The sequence below is a fragment of the Pseudopodoces humilis genome, chromosome 7 (genome assembly GCF_049639895.1).
Source record: "Pseudopodoces humilis isolate 2021_Gansu_Grassland_sample_001 chromosome 7, ASM4963989v1, whole genome shotgun sequence".
Lineage (NCBI taxonomy): Eukaryota > Metazoa > Chordata > Aves > Passeriformes > Paridae > Pseudopodoces > Pseudopodoces humilis.
In genome coordinates this window covers 37,852,331-37,871,477 of record NC_142206.1, presented here as the reverse complement: position 1 = coordinate 37,871,477, position 19,147 = coordinate 37,852,331, and the positions used below count along the sequence as shown (strand labels likewise).

The window sequence follows — 19,147 nt, the reverse complement described above, 5'->3', positions numbered from 1 at the left end:
ATTTAATGACATTTTCGGTGAGCTGGAAGGAAAATCAATGTTAGGGGGCCCACGTACAATCCTCATGCTCATCTTAATTATATACAATCTCACTTTCTGCAAAATACAGCCGTACGCCCCCGCACGCGCCGACAGCACTATGGCTCGGGGGCTGTAACTGAGAGAGCAGCGTGCCCGGCCCTGCACTGTCAAACGCCGAAATCCGCTGGGGATCAGCCCCGCAGGAGACGCGCCGGGGCCCCTGTTCGCAGGGCAGGTACGAAGGGCAGAGAGGGGGTGGCTCCGGGGCCGAGCGGTGGTCTCGCCGGGGCCGGCGGTCTCACAGCTGCTCGGCGGCCCCTCGGCACCGGCTGCTGACGCCGCTGGCGGGGGCGCGGGCGGGCGGCACCGCACGCCGCAGGCTCGGCCGCCCCGCCGAGCCGTGACCGCCGTGCCACGGTCGCCGTGCTAATGCCGCCCGCAGCCCGGCCCGGCCCGGCCCGGCCGCAGCGCCGCGCGGAGAGAGCCGCCTTCCCCTCATGGGCAGCCGGGCTGGGCCCACCCCCCGCACCGGAGGTCTCCGGCTGATAATTCAAAAATGGAGGATGCGCCCTCTCAGCCATTAATTAATAATGTAGCTCGCTGTCTTCCTGTGTGACACACGCTGGAAGGCACCGAGCGGCCAATAAAGATGTAGGGGAGAGCAGGGGAAGGCTCCTCCCCGCAGCTCTTCCTGATTGAGGGCTTGAAGAAGTAGATCAAAAACTTCCCAGGAGCCGGCGGGGGGGGGGCTGAGGAAAGGGAAGAAACGCGGCGAGGGGGACCGCGCTCCGCACCGACCGACCGACCGACCAGCGAGCGCAGCCTGTGGCCGCACCAGGTGGGCAGGAGGGGAGGGAGCCCCGCAGCCCCCGCTGGACAGGCCAGAGGCCGGGCTGTCCCCCGCGCCGCGGCCGCGCTGTCCCGCGGCGACGGAGCCCGGCAGCCGCTGGGCCGGGGCGCGGCGCGGGGCGGGAAGGGCGAGGACCCCAGTTAGGCAGCGACCCGGCAGGAAGGGAAGGAGGGAGATAAGTGGTCGGCGCTGCCCCTCCTGGGTGTTTGCTTTGCGGAGAGGAGGAGGAGGCGGAGGCGGCGGGGGAGTGGAAGTTGGTGTCCGGCCCGGCGTGTGTGGGTCAGAGGCGGGGGAAAGGGGGTGACCCGAAGGCAGGGGCGCCGCAGGAGACAAAGCGCGGCCGGGGTATCCCCGAGCCGAGCACGTTGCGCGGCTGGCGCGGGGGTTGCCGCCTCCGCCCGCCGCTCGGCGTCATGGCCCCATTGTGAGGCGGGCGGAGGCGGAGGAAGGTGCCGCCGTTGGTCCGCGCGCAGTCCCAGGCAGGCAACGGCGTGTCGGGCACACAAAAGGCTCCGTCGAGTCGCCGCCGCCGCTCCCGCTCGCTCCTGCCGCTGTTCCCCCGGGAGGAGGGATACGCCGGGCTCGCTCCCTCCTCCCCGGGCTGGTGGGCGCTGCTGCCTCGCTTAATCCCTACGTGTTTTGTTTTGTTTTTTATTTTTTTCCCTTACTCCCTGAAGCCGATCCTGGGGCAGGAAGAGAGCCGGGAGCGGGGCGATGCCGCTGCTGCACCGAAAGCCCTTCGTGAGGGTGAAGCCCCCCGCCGACCTCCGGCCGGACGAACGTGTTTTCTACTGTAGGGTCACTAACGAGATCTTCAGGAACTACGAGTAAGAAACAGCCCCGTATCGGTGTCCGCGTCCCTATGTCTGTCCTGCACTCCCCCGCCGACCCCCCCGCGCTCCGGCGGCGGCGGGCAGGGAGCGCCTGGAGCCCCCATCGGCTCTTGACACCTGGGCGGGCAGGGAGGGAGGAAAGGGGATTCCCCGGATCGCTGCGGGGAGCCTTGCCGGGGGGTGTGAGGGGGGACCGCGGCTGGCGCCGAGCCTGTGGCCTCGCGAAGGGGGTGGGGGAAGAGAGGGAGGATCTCTTGCCTGGGGCAGGGGGAATCCCTGCCCCTCCTCGGCGGGGGTACCCCGCAGCCCCCTTCACCCGCGGGGAAGGAAGACAGCCGGCTCCTTCCCCCCCCCCTTCTCTCGCTCATTCCGCCGTGGCGCCCAAGCTCCCGCCGGGGAAGTGAAGGTGGCGGGGGTGGGAGGCGGCGGGCGGCAACGAGCGTCTGCCGTGCTCGGGCTCTCCCTCCCGTCCGCCCCCGCCGGCAGCCGCGTGTCGGCGGCGCACGGCGCTAGGCCGCCCCGCGGAAGGAGCCGCAGCGGGCCCACGTTCAGCTGGCGCAGCGGGGCCGCCCGCCCGCCCGGCATGTGCCGGTCGCCCCATTGTTGTGGTGACGGCCGGGCGGGGGGCACCGGCTGCTGGGCCCGCTGGGCTCCGCCGGGCTCCGCCGGGCTGGGCTGTCCGGTCGGCTCCCGCCGATGTTAACCCCTTACTGCCGGCCCTCGCTGCGCCGCCCAGGGCCTCCCTGGCCCCGCCTCCGCGGGGAGCCGCCGGCTGATCTAGTTGGAAATGGCCGGCGGCGGAGCGCAGCGCGGGGTCGCTGCACCTGTCCGGCGGGGTAGGGGTCCCGCCGCCGGAGCCCTCCCGTGCCGCCCGGCTGCGTGGCAAAGCCGGGGGTTAAACCCTGCCTAAAGCCCGGTGAGCGCACCTGTCCCCTTAGGAGCTTTTTTTCTAGTGAGGCTCTTATCGCTCTTCCCATCCCTCTTTTTTTTTTTTCCTCCCTACTTTTTTTTTTTTTTTTTTTTTTGAATTGTTTTTTCTTCTTTTCCGCGTGTACAAAGCTGAACAGGATTGATGAAATTCCCGTTAACGGTTGAAGGCGGATGGCACGGGTAGTCCCGAACTCGCAGCCACCCCACCGCTTGTAAGAACAATGGACAGAAAATATTTAGCAAGACGTTTTTCAAAAGCCGATAAATTATGGGTTTTCACCACCGGTCTGATCCAGCACCATGCCCGCCTATAAAAGGCCCTCGAATCCAAAGTATAATTTTTTTAAAGATGTGCAGACTAACGAGGTGAAATCTAAAATGCTTTTCATTTGCAACATATGAAATAAAAGCACACTTAAATCTTTTTCATGTTTAGACTTGTTGCTCAAATACACTTCACTTATTAAAATTTTAAAGAAGCTGGATTAGGTAACTTTGAAGGGTAATGCCTTACTGTTCCCTGAGCTATACACTCTATGAGTGCTGAGTATGTTCTTTAGGAGTATTTTCTTTATATGGCATATAAGAACCTAACAAGGGAGAGGTGAAAGCCTCCTGTTTCTGTAGGAATTAAGTCGCCCTCTCCCAGCTTCTGATATTTTGAAGCTGCTTTTCTGGTTACAATTATTATCACATCATTAGATGACTGTAATGTATTTCTTGACACTGCAGGGAAATACGTTTCAGGTACATGTAGTTTTACTAAAATTTCAGTATGAAAAATAATAGTTTAAAAATTTCTATTCCCAAAATGTTTGGTGACTATTTCAAGTATTCTGACAGGCTTATTTATACTGCAGAGGTGTTGTCATTAAGAAGTATGAAAGACCAAATTCCTTACTTAACCAAAGTTCATGAATTAAGGGATAAATTTAGATGTGTTCACACAGACGATCCCTAGAAATGTCAGTCGGTGGTTGGCTGAGAGGTCAGGCCTTAGAATGTAGTATTTGGGAAGACTCTGCAGAAAACTCTGCTGTGCTTGTTTTTTGTGTATGGGTGTGTATGTTTTTTGGTAATGTGTTTGTTTTTGTTGCTTTTGGTTTTGGCTCTTTTTGTTAGGTTGTGTAAAATTGTTGCATTGGATTGGAAAATGTGGTACTTTCTTTACCTAGCAAAGTGTTCTGGCACAGATGGGTAGTAAGTTTAGGTTACTATTAGTTGTGGCATAATCTGCTGGAGAACATAAGGCTGGTCATCTTTTAGACAGTTTTAAACATGCTGATCCTTGTCTCTGCTGGCTTCTGATTGATAATGTCTTCTGAAAACCACAGTACCTATTCTTTTGTCCAAGAAAGGGCAATTAGATTAATAAGGGATAGGGAGGCCCCACTTCTTAAAAATTGTATTAGCTGTTTCATGAAATAAAGCCATTGTCTAAATTGAGCTTCTCTGAATCTACTTTTTGAGGGGAGAATTTAAAAATTACAGGGTCCAACTGGCTCAAGAGGGCTGTACAGATACATATGATAATCTGAACTCACCCTCTCCATCAACTATATGAATGCTTTTAACTAGTACAAACAGTTAAGACTCAAGTTGGTTTTGTGTTTGTTTTTTGTTGGGTTGTTTGGTGGGTTTCTTGGCAGAGCACAAACTTAGTGTTGAAAAGCTGCTTTCAGGCCTGTGTCAGTTTTAGTAGAGTTGATTAGAAATCATACATTAGTATTACTCTTTTTCTATATAAGAAATGGTTATACTAATATGATAAGAATTTGGCAAGACTAGTATTTTGTAAAGTGACTTTCCCGTTAAGAATGTATTTCCTCTTTAATCTGAAATACAATCACATAATTTTGTAACCCTTTCCAAAGCAGGCGGGCACAGCCAGTTATTTTTATTCTTAGTCACACAAACTGTGAGAGCTGATATTCTTTGTGCTTGGTTATATCCCTGGTTAGAGGGACTGGCCAGCAAGGAGAGTCTGGGATCATAAAAAAAATCAAGTATGGATGTGCATGAGGTATATGGAATGAATGTATGAAAAACATTGAACCAGTGGGATGTTACCACCAGTCTCTGACACCTTGTCTGTGAAAGTTAATAGCTGATACAGATGTGCAGAGAAAACTATTATTGAAGTGTGGGAAGTCTTGTATATGAAGACAGTTTGAAAAAGATAATGATGAGTAGCATAGATGCAGGGTAGGAATGTTTCTCATTCTAGAACATGAGAGGGGGAAGGAAGAGCAGTTTCTCTTCATCTTCAAAGCTTAGTGAAACTTCTTTACAGGTTGTCCTGTGGAGTTATTGGTTACAGTCAGAGATATTTCAAAAGTCTTTTTAAGTGTCCTTAGTTAAATTAGGTGAATTTTCGTGTTTTCTTGGAGAGAAACTCATAATTTTAAACATATTCCTTAATGCATAATAAACCTACAAATATTAAGGAATAAATGTATTTATTATTTTTTGGTTTTTTTTTCATTTTGTGTCTTATTTGTAATACATATTCTTGAGTACTTCTGGAGACCAGAAGTATAAGAAGAGTATAAGAAAACTGTGATCCAGAATGGAAGAGTTGGTCTTCTCTGATTACCCTCCTGTGGTACACTAAATGACTTGTTTTTAACATATGCTAGGAAAATTAATGGAAGTAAATGTTTGCAATAAATGCTCTTGAAGCACACTAAAGATAGAGTAGATCTTAAAATCAAGAGGAATATTTGGTTAGTTCAAGCAAAAGACAGTCGTAATTTTTCAGCTGATATTTTTATATCCCTTGCAAATGCAGTCAGCACAGAGATTGTAAGTAATTTATTTCTTGCTTCTGTTAATGAACTGCCTCCTATCAAATACCTACTGAGTAGCAGCATTAAACTACTACTCAGTGATTTGCTGATAATTTTACAGTTAGCCTTACCTTGCATAGAAAACTAACTAATTAAATGAAAAGAGGCATCCAGCTGAGAAGTTGGTGTTAATTACAACTACAAAGGCAAATTAGTTTTTAGTCCATGCTCCATGAGTAGTTGAACTGATGTGGACATCACCAGGGTGCTGCAGTTGCGTTTTGCTTCTTGAATGCAGATGCGACCATGCAAGCGAACTTAGTGGATGTGTTTTGTATGAACTTCTTCCTCCATATTGTTAAAAGTCACAGAGATCTTGAACCAGAAAGGAAGCCCCAGAAACCATAATACCCTAGATAAAGACATAGGAAAAGATTCAGATGTGATGTAGCAGCTGATGTTTTTGCTGTTGTGAAGTTAATTTGAAGGTGGAATATGATCAAGGGCATTATTACCCTTCAAGTAAAGGGAAAGGGTATCGCTGCTGCTGCCATTCTCTTGGTTTGGTTGTTGTTGTGTCTGCTCTTTGTCAAGTGTTTTGTGTAACTGATGTGCACTGGAGAGAGACAGAGACAGAAAGAGTATATTTGGTGGTATCCTGTGGGATTTTGTTTTTTCTCAAACCAAGTTAAAGTGAGATCCTTAAAACATTGCAATGAAACTCTGTTAACAGACTAAGCCACAGATGGTTTTAATGCACTATAGGTAAAGATAGCTAAACAACACTTTCAAAATGGAATGTAGGGGTTTTTTCACACCGTATTTTTTCTTCCCTGTAAATTCACAGGGGAAAAATCCACACAAAACAAAAGAGGAAATGAGGGAGAATGAAACTAGATACACAAAATATGCTCATATGCAAATTGAACATGTTTTCTTCAAATATGTTTCAGTTAAAGTAATCTTAGCATTCTGTACTTGTAATAATCATGGATTAGGAATTTTTAGAGAGAGGTTTGTTGATCTAGATTTTTAATTTTTTTGTTGCTTTTTTTTTTTCTCCTCTAAGTTCAATGCTGCTGCTTTAAATAGCATGACTGCCCTGTGTCCCCTCACAAAGAATAACAGCAGCTCTTAAAGGGACACTGTCAGTGTGAACCTCTGTCTCTCCCTTGCTCTCTGATACCTCCTTGACTTCTTTTTTTAACTTATATAATTTTTGAAAAATTATATTCTGTTACATTTTTTAGTAACTCTTTAGAGTGTTTTTCTATTTCCTGGCTAAAGATAATTATCAAGAACTTCTCTGGTAAGTAGAAACACAGCTGAATGAAGATTTAACTGAGTGTTACTTTATCCACTGAATATCCATCCATAAAAATTACTTAGTCTAATACAGAAATATTGAGATGTAGGGCAGGATGAGACCTAAAGAGATCACTTTTTACCTATCCTATCATCTCACAAAAAAACCCAAACCAAACTCACAAAACAGATTTCTGTCTAACCTGTTCTTTAATATGTTTAAGTATAATACACAATAAAGATGTACGAAGAATGACTGACAGCCATCTGTTCTACATATATTGAAGAATAATTTATCTAATTCTCTCTCCTTTGTTCCTCTCCTTTTTGTCTTTAGGATAAGCAGACCCACATTATCCATGTACTGTAAAATATATTAAGTAGATAGCAGGATAGTGGATGATATAAAAATCTGAAATTTTGTAGCTATTAAATATTATTCTGATAATTTATCTACGTCTTCCTCTTCTGTCTTTTTCCCCTTCTCGCAGCTGATGTTCTTCCTAAAGCATATCTTGCTCAGAGGAATCCTGTGCTCATACAGAAAGGATTATCTGAGCCAAGACCCTTCATTGTCCTCAATCTGAAATTTCCATTTTCATTTACAAAATGTTATGGTTCATCTGTCCATCTGCAGTGAACACTGTCATCTGCATCAGTGTCACTGATGAATGTTTGCCAGCTTGGGTTTGCAGGGAGACTGCGAGAAAAAACTCAGTGTGAACTGTCCAATTCTCTTAACCTCATTACTAGAAATTATTTGGACAGGTCTGTCATTTTTAAAATAGAAACACTTCGGTTTAGTTTTTTCATTTAAAGGAATGAAATGAAACTTCAGTATAGATGTCTCATGTAGCATGCAGTTGACTGAAAGTACTGTGTGCTTCAAAATAGCTGTGCTGGACTGATCAAGACAAAACAAATGTCAGTTTGTCATGTGCGTTCAGCAGTTATCAGTACTAGTCTGTTAATATTTTTAAAGGCAAATAAAAGCATTGTCTGAACTGGGGCATATTGAAAGATTGCTTTGCTGTCTGATCACTGATCCATAGTATATGGTATGTTTTTACATGGCTTTGTGAATAGATACACCATCTACTTCATTTAGAAAATGTTTTAATAAACTGCTTTTCTTCTGATACCTGTCATAAATGGACAGATTTTGGCTAATGAAAGCTCTTCATTCTTGATTCCAATACAATAGCTAGTAAGGAAGCACTAACAACAATGCAATTTTAACCTTAATTGGAAATGTGTGTAAGGAGGAGAATCAATATTTACTAACGGAACAAGGGAGGAAAAGAATCTGTAGGAAAGCGTATTACAGTGCTTTTTTGTAAGAGCTATGCAAACAGTGAAGGAATAAGAACTATTTAGAGAACTACTTGACATTAATTTTTTACCTCTCCCATCTTTTTTTTTTTGTGAGTTAAGGCACTCAAAATCTGGAACTTACTCAAGTTGCAACATGTTTGTGATCTTAAAGTTATTTCGTGTTTGTACAGTTTTAGGCATTCATCTTGCAAATATTTGTGGAAATGGAGGAGATGCAAGTATGATATGACACCTATTAAACTCAGTGTATTAGTATGCAAGAGGCTTCTTATACATGAATATTTGTTTGCAGCATTTCTAGGTCTTGATTCTCTTACTGTAGTCTGTAATGAGAGGAGACTTTGGTTGTACAATAGCAATTTACCATGCCATGGCTGAAAGTGGCAACCCTTGATATCTACAAAGCTTAGAGGAGTAGAGCTGCTTTTGCATTTCACACTTGTAAAAGTTATTTGCAGTTTGCTGCTGTATTAACTGTGAGCAAGTTTCAAATGTTAGTCAGAACTCAACTGTTTTCTTTCTTTCTTTCCCCTCCAACCCTTCTTCATTTCCAGTGATTTTTTTGAACGCACCATTCTGTGCAACAGCCTTGTGTGGAGCTGTGCTGTCACAGGTAAACCAGGACTCACATATCAGGAAGCTCTGGAATCAGAGAAGAAAGCCAGACATAATCTTCAAAGTTTTCCAGAGGCACTCATCATTCCAGTTCTCTACTTGGCCACCCTTACCCATCGCACCCGACTTCATGAGATCTGTGATGAAATCTTTGCTTATGTTAAGGATCGGTATTTTGTTGATGAAACAGTGGAAGTACTTAGAAATAATGGTGCAAGGTAAGTATACTTAAAATAAATACTTCTTTTTGTTCGGTGTTGGTGGGGTTTGTGTGTGCATTTTTGAGCCCAAAACCCAGGGTAATAAACTCCATCAAACAAATACATCCAAGTGAAGTGTGATGCTTAATCTGGTGATACTATTACTGTGCTTCCCTACTTTAATTAAGAGCAGGATTGTGTTGCTGTGCTTGATACCTTCCCTTAGCTTTGAAGCAGCTGTGGAGATAGGATAGTGCTCTCAGGTCTTGACACTGCATGTTTTTTGGTCTGTGTGGTGGATTTGCAAAGGAATGTCGGTTTTTCGGTGTGAGAAAGGTGGGCTATTTGTAGAATAAGATTTAATGAGAAATTAGGGAAAGCTATGAATTTAAAAACACACACAAAAGTTTTGATTAAGCATTCAGAATTCATGGCCAAACTACTGGAAGCTTAAAATAATTGATAAATGTTGGATTTTCCTTTTTAGGCAATGCAAAAATCGTGATTGCATTATTGGCATAGTTGGGAATTAATTGTGTAATGTTTATAATAAGTTGATTATCTGGAATTTAGGCTGATAGGGGTTTCTTCCCACTCAAAGTTAGTGTTATCCTTACTGCTATACTGGTGTATTTATTGCAAATGTCTTTACTGTCGTCTTAGACTGATTAAAACCTTGGAAGAATTTTGAGCTTCAGATATGTTCTTTCCCATATCATTGGTACATATGCTCTATAGTATAAATAAGCTTGAGGCTTTAAAGCAGCTTCTAGGAGAGGTCTAGAAAAGATCCCTATTTTATCTAAATGAGTTTACAGTTTTACCTAATTGAGGTTTAAGATGTGAAAATACATGTTCAGCTTGGGAAGTACCTGTAGAATGGGTGTTAAAGCCTTTGTCTGTTCAGCTGTTGCTGCTGGGATTTTTGTTGTCTGTAGGGTCAGTTTATTTTGCTTTTTCTCAGGAGGAAGGTGACAGCTTACACTTCAGAGTAGAAGGGACTCCGGTGGGTGGCCTGATACTTAGTGCATAGTCTGGTGTTTGTTGGGTGATAGGAGTGGGCTGGTTCAAAATGGTCATTGGAGAACAGTTACATTGTGTGAGTTTTTGTAGTGGCTGATCCAGATATTATTTATGGCAAAGAAAAATCTTGATGCACTGCAGGAGATAAGTTGTAAGGAAATTAATATGGTTATGTACATAAGGTCAGTGCTTAATAGAAGAGCTTTCTGTCTCTTCACTGTTCTGTTCTTTTCAACCAGTAAAGTCCCAGTCTGCAAAGTAAGGACAAGAACAACTTCAGTAGGATTACTGCCCTCTATAAGGAAAGCCTAAAGTTTCTTTCTCTCTTTCTCATCTTTATACTTGTCAAATGACTAGACTGATGCTACCACTGGTATTGCAGTAATTTTGCTTAGAGAATAGGGTGTTTGCTTGTTTCATTTGTTTATTTAGAAACATGAATATTAGGAACTGTTAGTATAGTTCAGGTGTTCTTTTTCTTTTGCTCAGTGAAACGCCTTAGTATCTTCAGAGGTAGAAAACAGTTTCCAGAAAAATAGCAAAAAAAAATTACTGTTCTTCTAAAAGATTTTTGCCCTGAAGAATGACTCTTTCTGTTACTTTTCTAAAATATTTACGTGTGCAAATCGTAGCTTTCCAAAGATTTTTCCAAAGGTGACACCCCCTTAAGAGAGTCCTTTAGTTTTTTTACCAGTCTTTAAATCAGTCTTTGTGGTTACTTGAACTTGTGTTGAGATAAACACAAAATTGTTAGATATGTATGTTCTACTTTCACTGATGAGTACATGAATAGGATATAAGCTAAATTTCTTAAGCCTCTGAGATGGGCTGGATACCATTTAAAAAATTTAAGTTTCAAATAAAATTTATTTCCATCAAAGATTAGCCTGCTAGAGATTGTATGTTTTAAACTGTGTTAGCATAAATTGTTGTAAAATGAAGAATAAAAAACTTGCCTCACCTGATTGTATGTCACTGATATTCTAGACAAAGGTATATCAGGGAGCTAGTTCCAACCTTTAATACTAAATCCAGGAAACACTGCAAATAGCATGGTAATGTGGAGGGACTTTTATGCTTAGAGGTACATAATTAAAGAATACAAAGTGGGAGGAGGTGAGGTGTAGTTATTTGTCTGCCAATGAACAGTTGACTTTGACCTGTATTTTGAAGTACTACATTGGGGATTAAGTGTACCAACTCATGTTACTTGTACATAATACGGCTTTTCAGCAGAGCTGTTTGCACGCCTTTGTCATTTGCAGCTATGTTTTTGTGATCTCCTCTAGAAAAAATTACCACAGTCCATCTGTATTGTAATAGTGTCCTACGAGAGCAGCAGAATTTGGCAATCATGAAAACCCAGTTGTTTTGTGCTCTTCTAAATTCTTCCACTGCTTTTATATATGAAATTTTTTGCATGTGTAATGTCAGCATGATCATTTGGTTTTCTGGGCTCTGTACATCATTTAATGCCAAGCCTACTACATAATGCACATGTAACCAAGGCTTTCTCAAACAATTTAAATACTGATATTTTATAACTCCTAATTTTGCATGTGTAATATTCTTGTAAGATAGATTGCAGCTTTCTAGATTTTGAACAAATTAAGCAGTAGGTAGCCCAAACACACTAGAAGGCTTAACATTTTGGCTTCATGCAAATGATTTTATCACTGAGCATATGAAGTTGTCTATAATACTGCAAGAAATGACAGGTGATCTGCAAAGAGAGGACAAGTGCTTTGTTCAGGGTCTAGGTAGATGTTGGGTTTTTTGATTGTATGAAACCTGTGTTTTCTGGTTTTTGCAGTGTCTAATGCTCCATTACTTTTTCTGGTCTTACGTCTCTTCTTGTTTCTAGCCTTTTTCTATGCTGCTCAGTTTTGAATTTGGCTACTTCTGCCTTATTACTGAGGTCTGGCAGGAGGAACTCAGGAGAGTTTGGGATATACTGTCCTCCTCTTGTTTTGATATGTCCGGTGTCTCCAACAACCCTTGTCAACCAGAAACAAATTGCAGAGAAAGCCCCCCCAGTCCTATCATCTGGCTTGTTTAGTTGGTCTCTAAAAATTATGGTTGCATTTTGGTAATCTGTTAGCAGCAACAAGGAGATAATTCTGCTTGCTCTTTAACCCTTTCAAGTGATGTATTGATTAAAAATGGCCATCTTTCTTGGTTTGTATGTGTCCGACTTTTCTGGCCAAACTGGAGCTGACTTTTCTCCAAAGTGGCAGCTGTGCTATGCTTTCAAACACAAGGTGCTTGGATTTCCAGTCAAAGAAACTTAGGAATTGTGTAACAACATTTTCCTAGTACTGCCTTCACAAAAGACAAAACTGTTATTTGAAACATTGATCAGAAAAATAGGTCAAAACTCCAGAATACAAAGAGAAAACTTAATCTAAAATTAAGTTTGAGTTGCTAAAGACTTGAAACCAGTTGACACTGTAATATTGTCCATTAGAATGTCACATTGCAGTTTATGGAAAGAAGTTTATTGAAAGAGGCATGGAAATTATTTGAGATTTTTTTGGGAGGAGGATTTCAGCAATATTTCATGTTAGCCATGGTCAATTAAGATGTAAAATAAGCAGCTAATGTTTTACCTCACATTTCATTGAAGGATACGAAAAACACAGATCACATTACTGGAATTGCTTCCTATATATTTGACATTCAGAACTGGAAGTTCAGCTTCCACCATGTACTTGTTGGCCTTTCGATTTTCCACAAGGAATGGTGTCTCTTGCAGTAACCCGTCCATTTGTTGCCGTCTTAGTACTATGTTTTATTATTGGTACTTGAAACTTGTGAAATTGATTTTCAATATCTTGACATCTGAAGACGGTTACCTGAAAGCTGAAACTATGTGGTATGGAGAGCCTACCTGAAAATAACCTCAGCTAATACCTCAGACACACTAAAAAAAAAAACCCTTCAACAGCCTAACTTGCTTAGCACTAGGACCTGTTCTTTTCTCCTTGAAGTCAGCAGCTTGCTTTTTTAGGTTTTACAACTATTTTAATTTGTTGGAGGAAAAACTACATTTAAAGCCTGTCTAGACAACATATTGTGATTTATCATCAGTATTCTGAGTCTGGGTGCTATCACAAGAAATAGCGTCCATCTTTATTAGGATATATAAATGAGCAGTTTGATAATTAATTAATTAAACGGTAAGTTTTTGGTCTGACTTGAGCAGTGAGGAGATCTATCAACTCTACCCCCACTCATAAAAATAGCTTATGTGGTGATGTGTTCCCTTCCCCTTGTGGAGGTTGGGGCACAACCAGTTCTTGTCCGGCACTTAATTAAAAAGTTAGCCACTTACAGACTGAAATAGATTGCTTAAAGCTCAGTGTGTAAGAAGGAAGAAAATAATAAAGAAAGGAATATATTTTTTTCATTGACCACTAGATGACACCACTGCAAAAGAATACTTGCCTAATGTCTGTGAGCAAGCAGCACCAGAATGCTTTTAAAAATGAACTTACTTACAGAAGTAGTAGATGATGTTCTGTTAGGAAGATTGCTGCATCTGATTGTACATTTGAATAGGTTAACATCCTTTCTCTGTTTTGAATGATCTGATGTTGACAATTGTCAGGCTGCAGGAAACAGATAATCACAGATCAAACGTTTTTTAACTCATCAGTTGTTTGACTGATGTCCCAGTGCTTTAGGAGTATTCATTTAGGAGTGGATTAACCATTGCATTAGGCCAATTAAAAGATTTGCATACTGTTTTCATCTCTGTAAGTCTTAAGTGGGGCACAGGAAGCATATTGCTGGTCACAAGGAGTTAGGGTGATAGAAGATAATTCTTGTAAGACATAAAGTTATAGCTGATTTTCCAACTTTTTTATTCAAACTGGCAGGCTGTTTATATCTGTCTGTCTATATATGTATCTGTAGTTGTCTTCTGAGTACTAGGATGAGTTATTATATAATGAGACCATTAGGTAATTAGTGACAAAGTGTCATCCGTGTTTAGACTAATGAGTTGTTTGGTTGTGTGGCTTTTTAGTGGTACCGCTTAAATGTAAGTTCCTGTATACAAAGGAAGTTTACTGCTTTATTTTGAAAGGTGAATTTGAATTCCAGAAAGTATCAAAACTAGTGTGGTATACATCTCTGATAGTACTGGAGAGCAGCTTACCTATTCATAGAGCAAATACAGTATACATTTTCTCAGCATAGCTGTTTAAGGATCAGTCAACTGGCCTGGAAAAAATCATGTTTAAGGAATTCAGTTTTCACTGCCCTTAAATCCTTTGGGATGTAAATGTAAATTTGTTGACTAATAAATACATTTGTATTTGACTAGTGGAAGCTATGAGATTATGATATAAGGGAAAGAACCTGCAACTCCTTTCGTATAGGTTGTTGAACAGATGTTACAACTGGCACTGCCAGTCTCTGTTAGCTCTCATTCCCACACCCTCTACTTTTATAACTGTAAATTCAAAGGTTAAGATTTTGGTTTGTTTTATTATTTATTTGTTTTTAATCAGTACAGTGTTATGAACCAAAGGCTGGGCACTCAAAATTATGGGTATATATAGTAGTACTGTCCTAATTCTACAGGAGACAGCTGATGCAGCTACTCTGTATATGCTCTTGTCCTAAGCAAAACCATGTTTCCTACTAGTTTCTTTGAAACATATAGTCTTAAGTATAACTTGACAGATAAATGAAGATGCTAAAAATCAAAACCAGCAGCTCTTTCTGTACTTTGGGAAGCTGTTATGTGCATAAAACCTGTCTCCTTATTGTGTGCTTTTGTTTTGTGTGTTCATTAAACAGTACCAGTTAGCTTAGTAAAAGATGTCACTTATTCCTTCAGATCTTCTCTCTTTTACCTCTTTAATTACTTTCAAGCGTATGAGAACTGTTAGGACAAGGATATGAGTGACTGCACTTATTTGACATTTGCTTTTAAAAAACTGACTAAAATCTGACAAAACAGAATGATGCTACAGCTTTTTGGCACTTGCTACTACAGCTTCTTGTATTACTCTTCTGGGGTTTCTGTATTCAACTAATTTACTGTTAGAAAAAGTCTGCTTTTTAAATTTTGGCATTTGAAAAACTTTGCTTTCATTTGTGTGTGTTAAAAAATGAATTTGCTTCTCACTGATTGTTGTGGGTTTTATTTTTAAAGTTGGCTTCAAAGTGTTGCAATGTTCCCCCACTCTCCCACTTGAAACTGCCATGTGCCATCCACAGGATAGTTTTTTTTGTCTGCTTATTATAAAGCATACAGAGATGCATTTACAGCTCATCTAAGCATTCTGGGTATCTTGTTTTTCTGATTTGAAATGGAGACATAGCAGAGTACCAGACTATTATTTCTGTCGGAGTAATTAGTGCCAGCCAGATCAAAAGCTGGTGTGCAAAATGCTCAATTGAGAAGCTGTGAGAAGTGGTCTCTCCTCTCAGAGCCTCTTTAATGCCAGCCTTGGTTGGATGTAAAGGCCTGCTTAGCATTTGGGAAGAACTTTTCTGGGAAGTGAAAGTGCCAATAATTGCAGGGTAGAGGTTTTTCAGTTGATATGCTGTAATGGTTTTAGCTTGTTACATAGTGGTGATTCTCTTCTTTAAATTGTGTTCTTCTACTTCTCCCGCAGCAGTAGATGGAGCTACCTGGCTTGTTCTGCAACTCATAATAGCTTCTGTAGGTGTCTTTGAGTTGCTGAGCTGAATAAAAGAATTTGTTCTGGTTTGTTTCATTCTGAAGAGGAAGGGAAAAGGCTGAGGAATATCAGGGAGTGTGAAAGAAAACAGACTGGTGGAGTCACATCCTTCAGTTCCTGAGAGAAATGCAGTGGATGGAAGCTTGGCCAGCATCAGAGGAACTCTGACCCTCTCACCATCAGGCAGAAGAGGGGGGACCTAAAAGGTGAGGGTGAATAGAAACAGGTTCTTGCCCAGAGAGATAGGACAATTCCCCCCAGCCTGCCTTTCCTTTACAAGGGCCCTTGCAGAATATGTATAAGGCTCTGGAATATTTGGGTCAGGCAGATAATAGTGGAGATTAAGTTCTGTCTTGGAGCCTGCCCAGAACACGTCAGTCAGCCAGATGGATCACAACTTTGGGTGTTAAGAAAGAAAGAAGGGTGATTGTAGGTGACTCCCTTTGCAGGGAAACTGAGGGCCCCATATGCCAGCTGGATGCATTCCACAGGCAAGTCTGCTGCCTCCTTGGGACGTGGGTAAGAGATGTTATCAGGAGGCTCCCTGGACTAATTGAGCCCTCTGATTTATTACCTGCTTCCAGCTGTTGTGCAGGTTGACAGTGACAAGGTTGATGAGAGAAATCTTATGGCAGTCAAAAAGAACTTCAGGGCACGAGGGCAACAGATTGAGGGAACAGGAGCATAGGTGGCATTTTCCTCAATCCCTTTGGTAACAGGGAGGAATGCTGAAAGGAACAGGAGAGCCCACCTGATCAACATGTGGCTTAAAGGCCAAGGAGTTTGGGTTTTGCAATCATGGAGCGGTTTATGGGGCACCTGGATGCCTGGAGAAAAATGGGGTTTGCCTGTCTAAAAGTCCATGAGTTGGATTGAGAAGGCTTAAAATCAGGTTTGAAGGAGGAAGGGGATAAAACCCATTTTGGCAGAGATGAGCCTGGGTGCAGCCAGTGTTGGGGGTGAAATCAGTAGCCCAGCAGAAGTGCCTCTGTTATACTGACTCTGAAATATGCGAGCCACGTTGGAGCACACAGTCTTACGGAGATGAGCCAAGGACTCCTAAGGTATTAAAAGCCAAAAGGGAAAGACCAGAAAATTATCTCCAAGGAACTGAGGGGTATGTTTCTCTAGGACGGTGACACAGCTGACAGCCCAGCTAAGGGTGTCTTCGCATCAAAGCACACAGCATGAGCACTGAACAGGAGCTGGAAACCACTTTGCTGCTAGAAAGCTATGACCTTGTTGGCATTACTGAAATGTGGTGGGACAAATCCCATGACTGGACTGTGACCATCCATGGCTACAGGCTGCTCAGAAGAGATGGGAGGAAGAGAGGCAGAGGAGTTGCCCCCTACATCAAGAGGTTAATTGAGTGTGAAGAGTTGTCTCTGAAGAACAGCCACGAGCAGGTCAAAAGCCTGTGGGTAAAAATCAGACACTGAGGCAACAAAAGGAAACAAGTGGTTGGTGACTACTACAGGCTCCCTGATCAAGGGGAACCTATTGACAAAGCCATGTTGCTTCAGCTACAGGAGCCATTGCACTCATAGGCTCTTGTCCTTGGGGACTTCAACCACCCTGACATCTCCTGGAAAAGTAGCACAGCAGCCTGGCTGATGGTCAAACTAAAGGAAAGAAGCAAATATCTAGACAGTTGTAGGGCTGACAGGTGACCTGGGAAGAGTAAGGCAAAGGTGGAATTTAATTTTGCAACAGGTGCAAGGAGTAACAGGAAGGGCTTTAACATATGTGTTAACCAGAAAAGAAAGATCAAAGAGGGTGTAACCCCCTGATAAACGGCTGGAATAACAATGGATGAGTAGAAGGCTGAGGCAATCAAAAACTTTCTTACCTCTGCTTCAATGGCAGCCCCTCTTTCCCCACCTCTCAAGTAGACAGACAGCTCTCCATCCTCCTCTGCTTTATCTGTGGTCAGCATTTGTCTGTTACATGTGCCCTAGTTCTTATATGATCCTTCAGTGATCTGCTTAAAGTAGGTGATCATGACTCAGGTTTACCCAGTGCTTGACATTGGGTTAGGGATTTTTGGGTTTGGGGATTTTTTTTAATGTATATTCTTTCGTTTAGCTGTTTTGTCAGGCAGTTGAATTCAGTTTCATGACAATCAATAAATGAAACTGATTGCCAGAGCTGCAAAGAGCAAGCATCATGTATGTGGCTGGAAAGAGGAGTGGCAAAGGAAGATCTCCCCATTTGACAGGAGCTGTTAAGTGATCTCTGCATCTTGTGGAACAGCAGCCTGAAGGCTGCAGGTGCAGTTTGCTTTTTTATACCTTGAGCCAGTTTCTTCCTTAGAGTTCTGGGAGTGACAAGGTTTGATCAGACCTTACTTTTCTGTTAGATGTGTTAAACTGCTCTTCTGAGCACAGCCAAGAGTCATTACTGCATAAGGAGACTGAGTTGGGTTTCCTGAGAAACTGTCCCGTACCACAGTCTTCAGTCCCTAGCCCTTGGATTGCTGTAGTTAGTTCTGTTCTTTTGCTTGTTCAGCTGACCAGCCCTACCCAACATTCACAGAAATCAATGGCAGTTCTCGGACTTTTTCATTTGAGAGAGAAAATATATGTAAAAAAAAAATGAATGTTTGTGATACCACCTCTGGCTTTGTGTTAAAAACTTTTGGACTCCTGTGTTGTTCTTTGTTGTTTTGCTTTTTTAAAAGAATAAAGATAAAACCATAAGGCTAAGCATTTATTTGAGCCCTTCCCATAACATAAGAGACCTCAAAGATCATGGTTTCTGAGCCTAACAAAAAATAGATCTGTAAGCATGAGGCCATCCTTTCAATGAGCCAGAAGATGCCACTGTTGATGGCAGCCTGTAGTGCAGAAATAGGTAAGCAAAATTGTTTTAGGTAGTGCTCTTCGAGCTAGCGTTGCTGGGACTGTTGTGTGCAAGTTCCTGATGGTTCTATTCTCAATTTATTTTGAAAGCCTTTGGGATTCAGTCAGTGTGACTGCAATCTTTATTGTAATTTGAAGAAAGTGCTTCCTGACTGATGGGGATATTTAGGGTACATATTTATGTGCATTGATACCACTGTCTTTTTAGATTGAATTGCCCCCAAATCTTATTTTATGGGGAATAGTGAGCATGGTTTGACATAAGCTGTGTAAAGATCTTGAAGTATCTTTTTTAGGAAGTATTTCAAGTAGTACACTTAATTTAAATGTCTTGCTTCAGCTTTCAGCTATGTTGTTTTATGTGCCTTATAAGAGTTGTAGTGAATGAATTCAAGGAATTGTTAGGTTATCGAGAAGAGCAGACCACTTGCACTAGAAACAGTGTCTTTGCCGCTTAGTCCAGGGAATTGGTGCTACTAGCCATGACTTGCCTACAGGCTAAAAAAAGGCTAAAAAAATCATTCATAGATTATTTCTATAATGCCAGAAGGAACGATTGCATCACAGTCTTTAATCTCCTGTCTATCAGTAAGCATTAAATTGCACGGGATTGTGCTTTCATTGCACCAGGTAATGTGTGTTTCACTTGATTCCTTCCCCAAAGGTTTCTGGTAATGATTTGA

The 19,147-nt window shown here is 42.4% G+C and overlaps 1 protein-coding gene across 3 annotated transcripts in view; it reads left to right on the top strand.

Moving 5' to 3' along the window:
* The first annotated feature begins 238 nt into the window (after positions 1–238).
* Positions 239–19,147, top strand: part of BAZ1A (bromodomain adjacent to zinc finger domain 1A) — a 65,326-nt gene continuing 46,417 nt past the window's right edge. The window contains exons 1-3 of one of the 3 annotated variants that reach the window (XM_014249946.2): positions 239–256; positions 1,549–1,698; positions 8,618–8,896. In XM_014249946.2, coding sequence (XP_014105421.2) covers positions 1,586–1,698; positions 8,618–8,896 — 392 coding nt within the window. In that variant the 5' untranslated portion in view covers positions 239–256; positions 1,549–1,585. Of the gene's footprint in view, positions 257–578; positions 860–1,097; positions 1,151–1,548; positions 1,699–8,617; positions 8,897–19,147 lie in introns of those variants that run through there. The other 2 variants (XM_005520299.3, XM_014249944.2) reach the window with 2 other exon arrangements.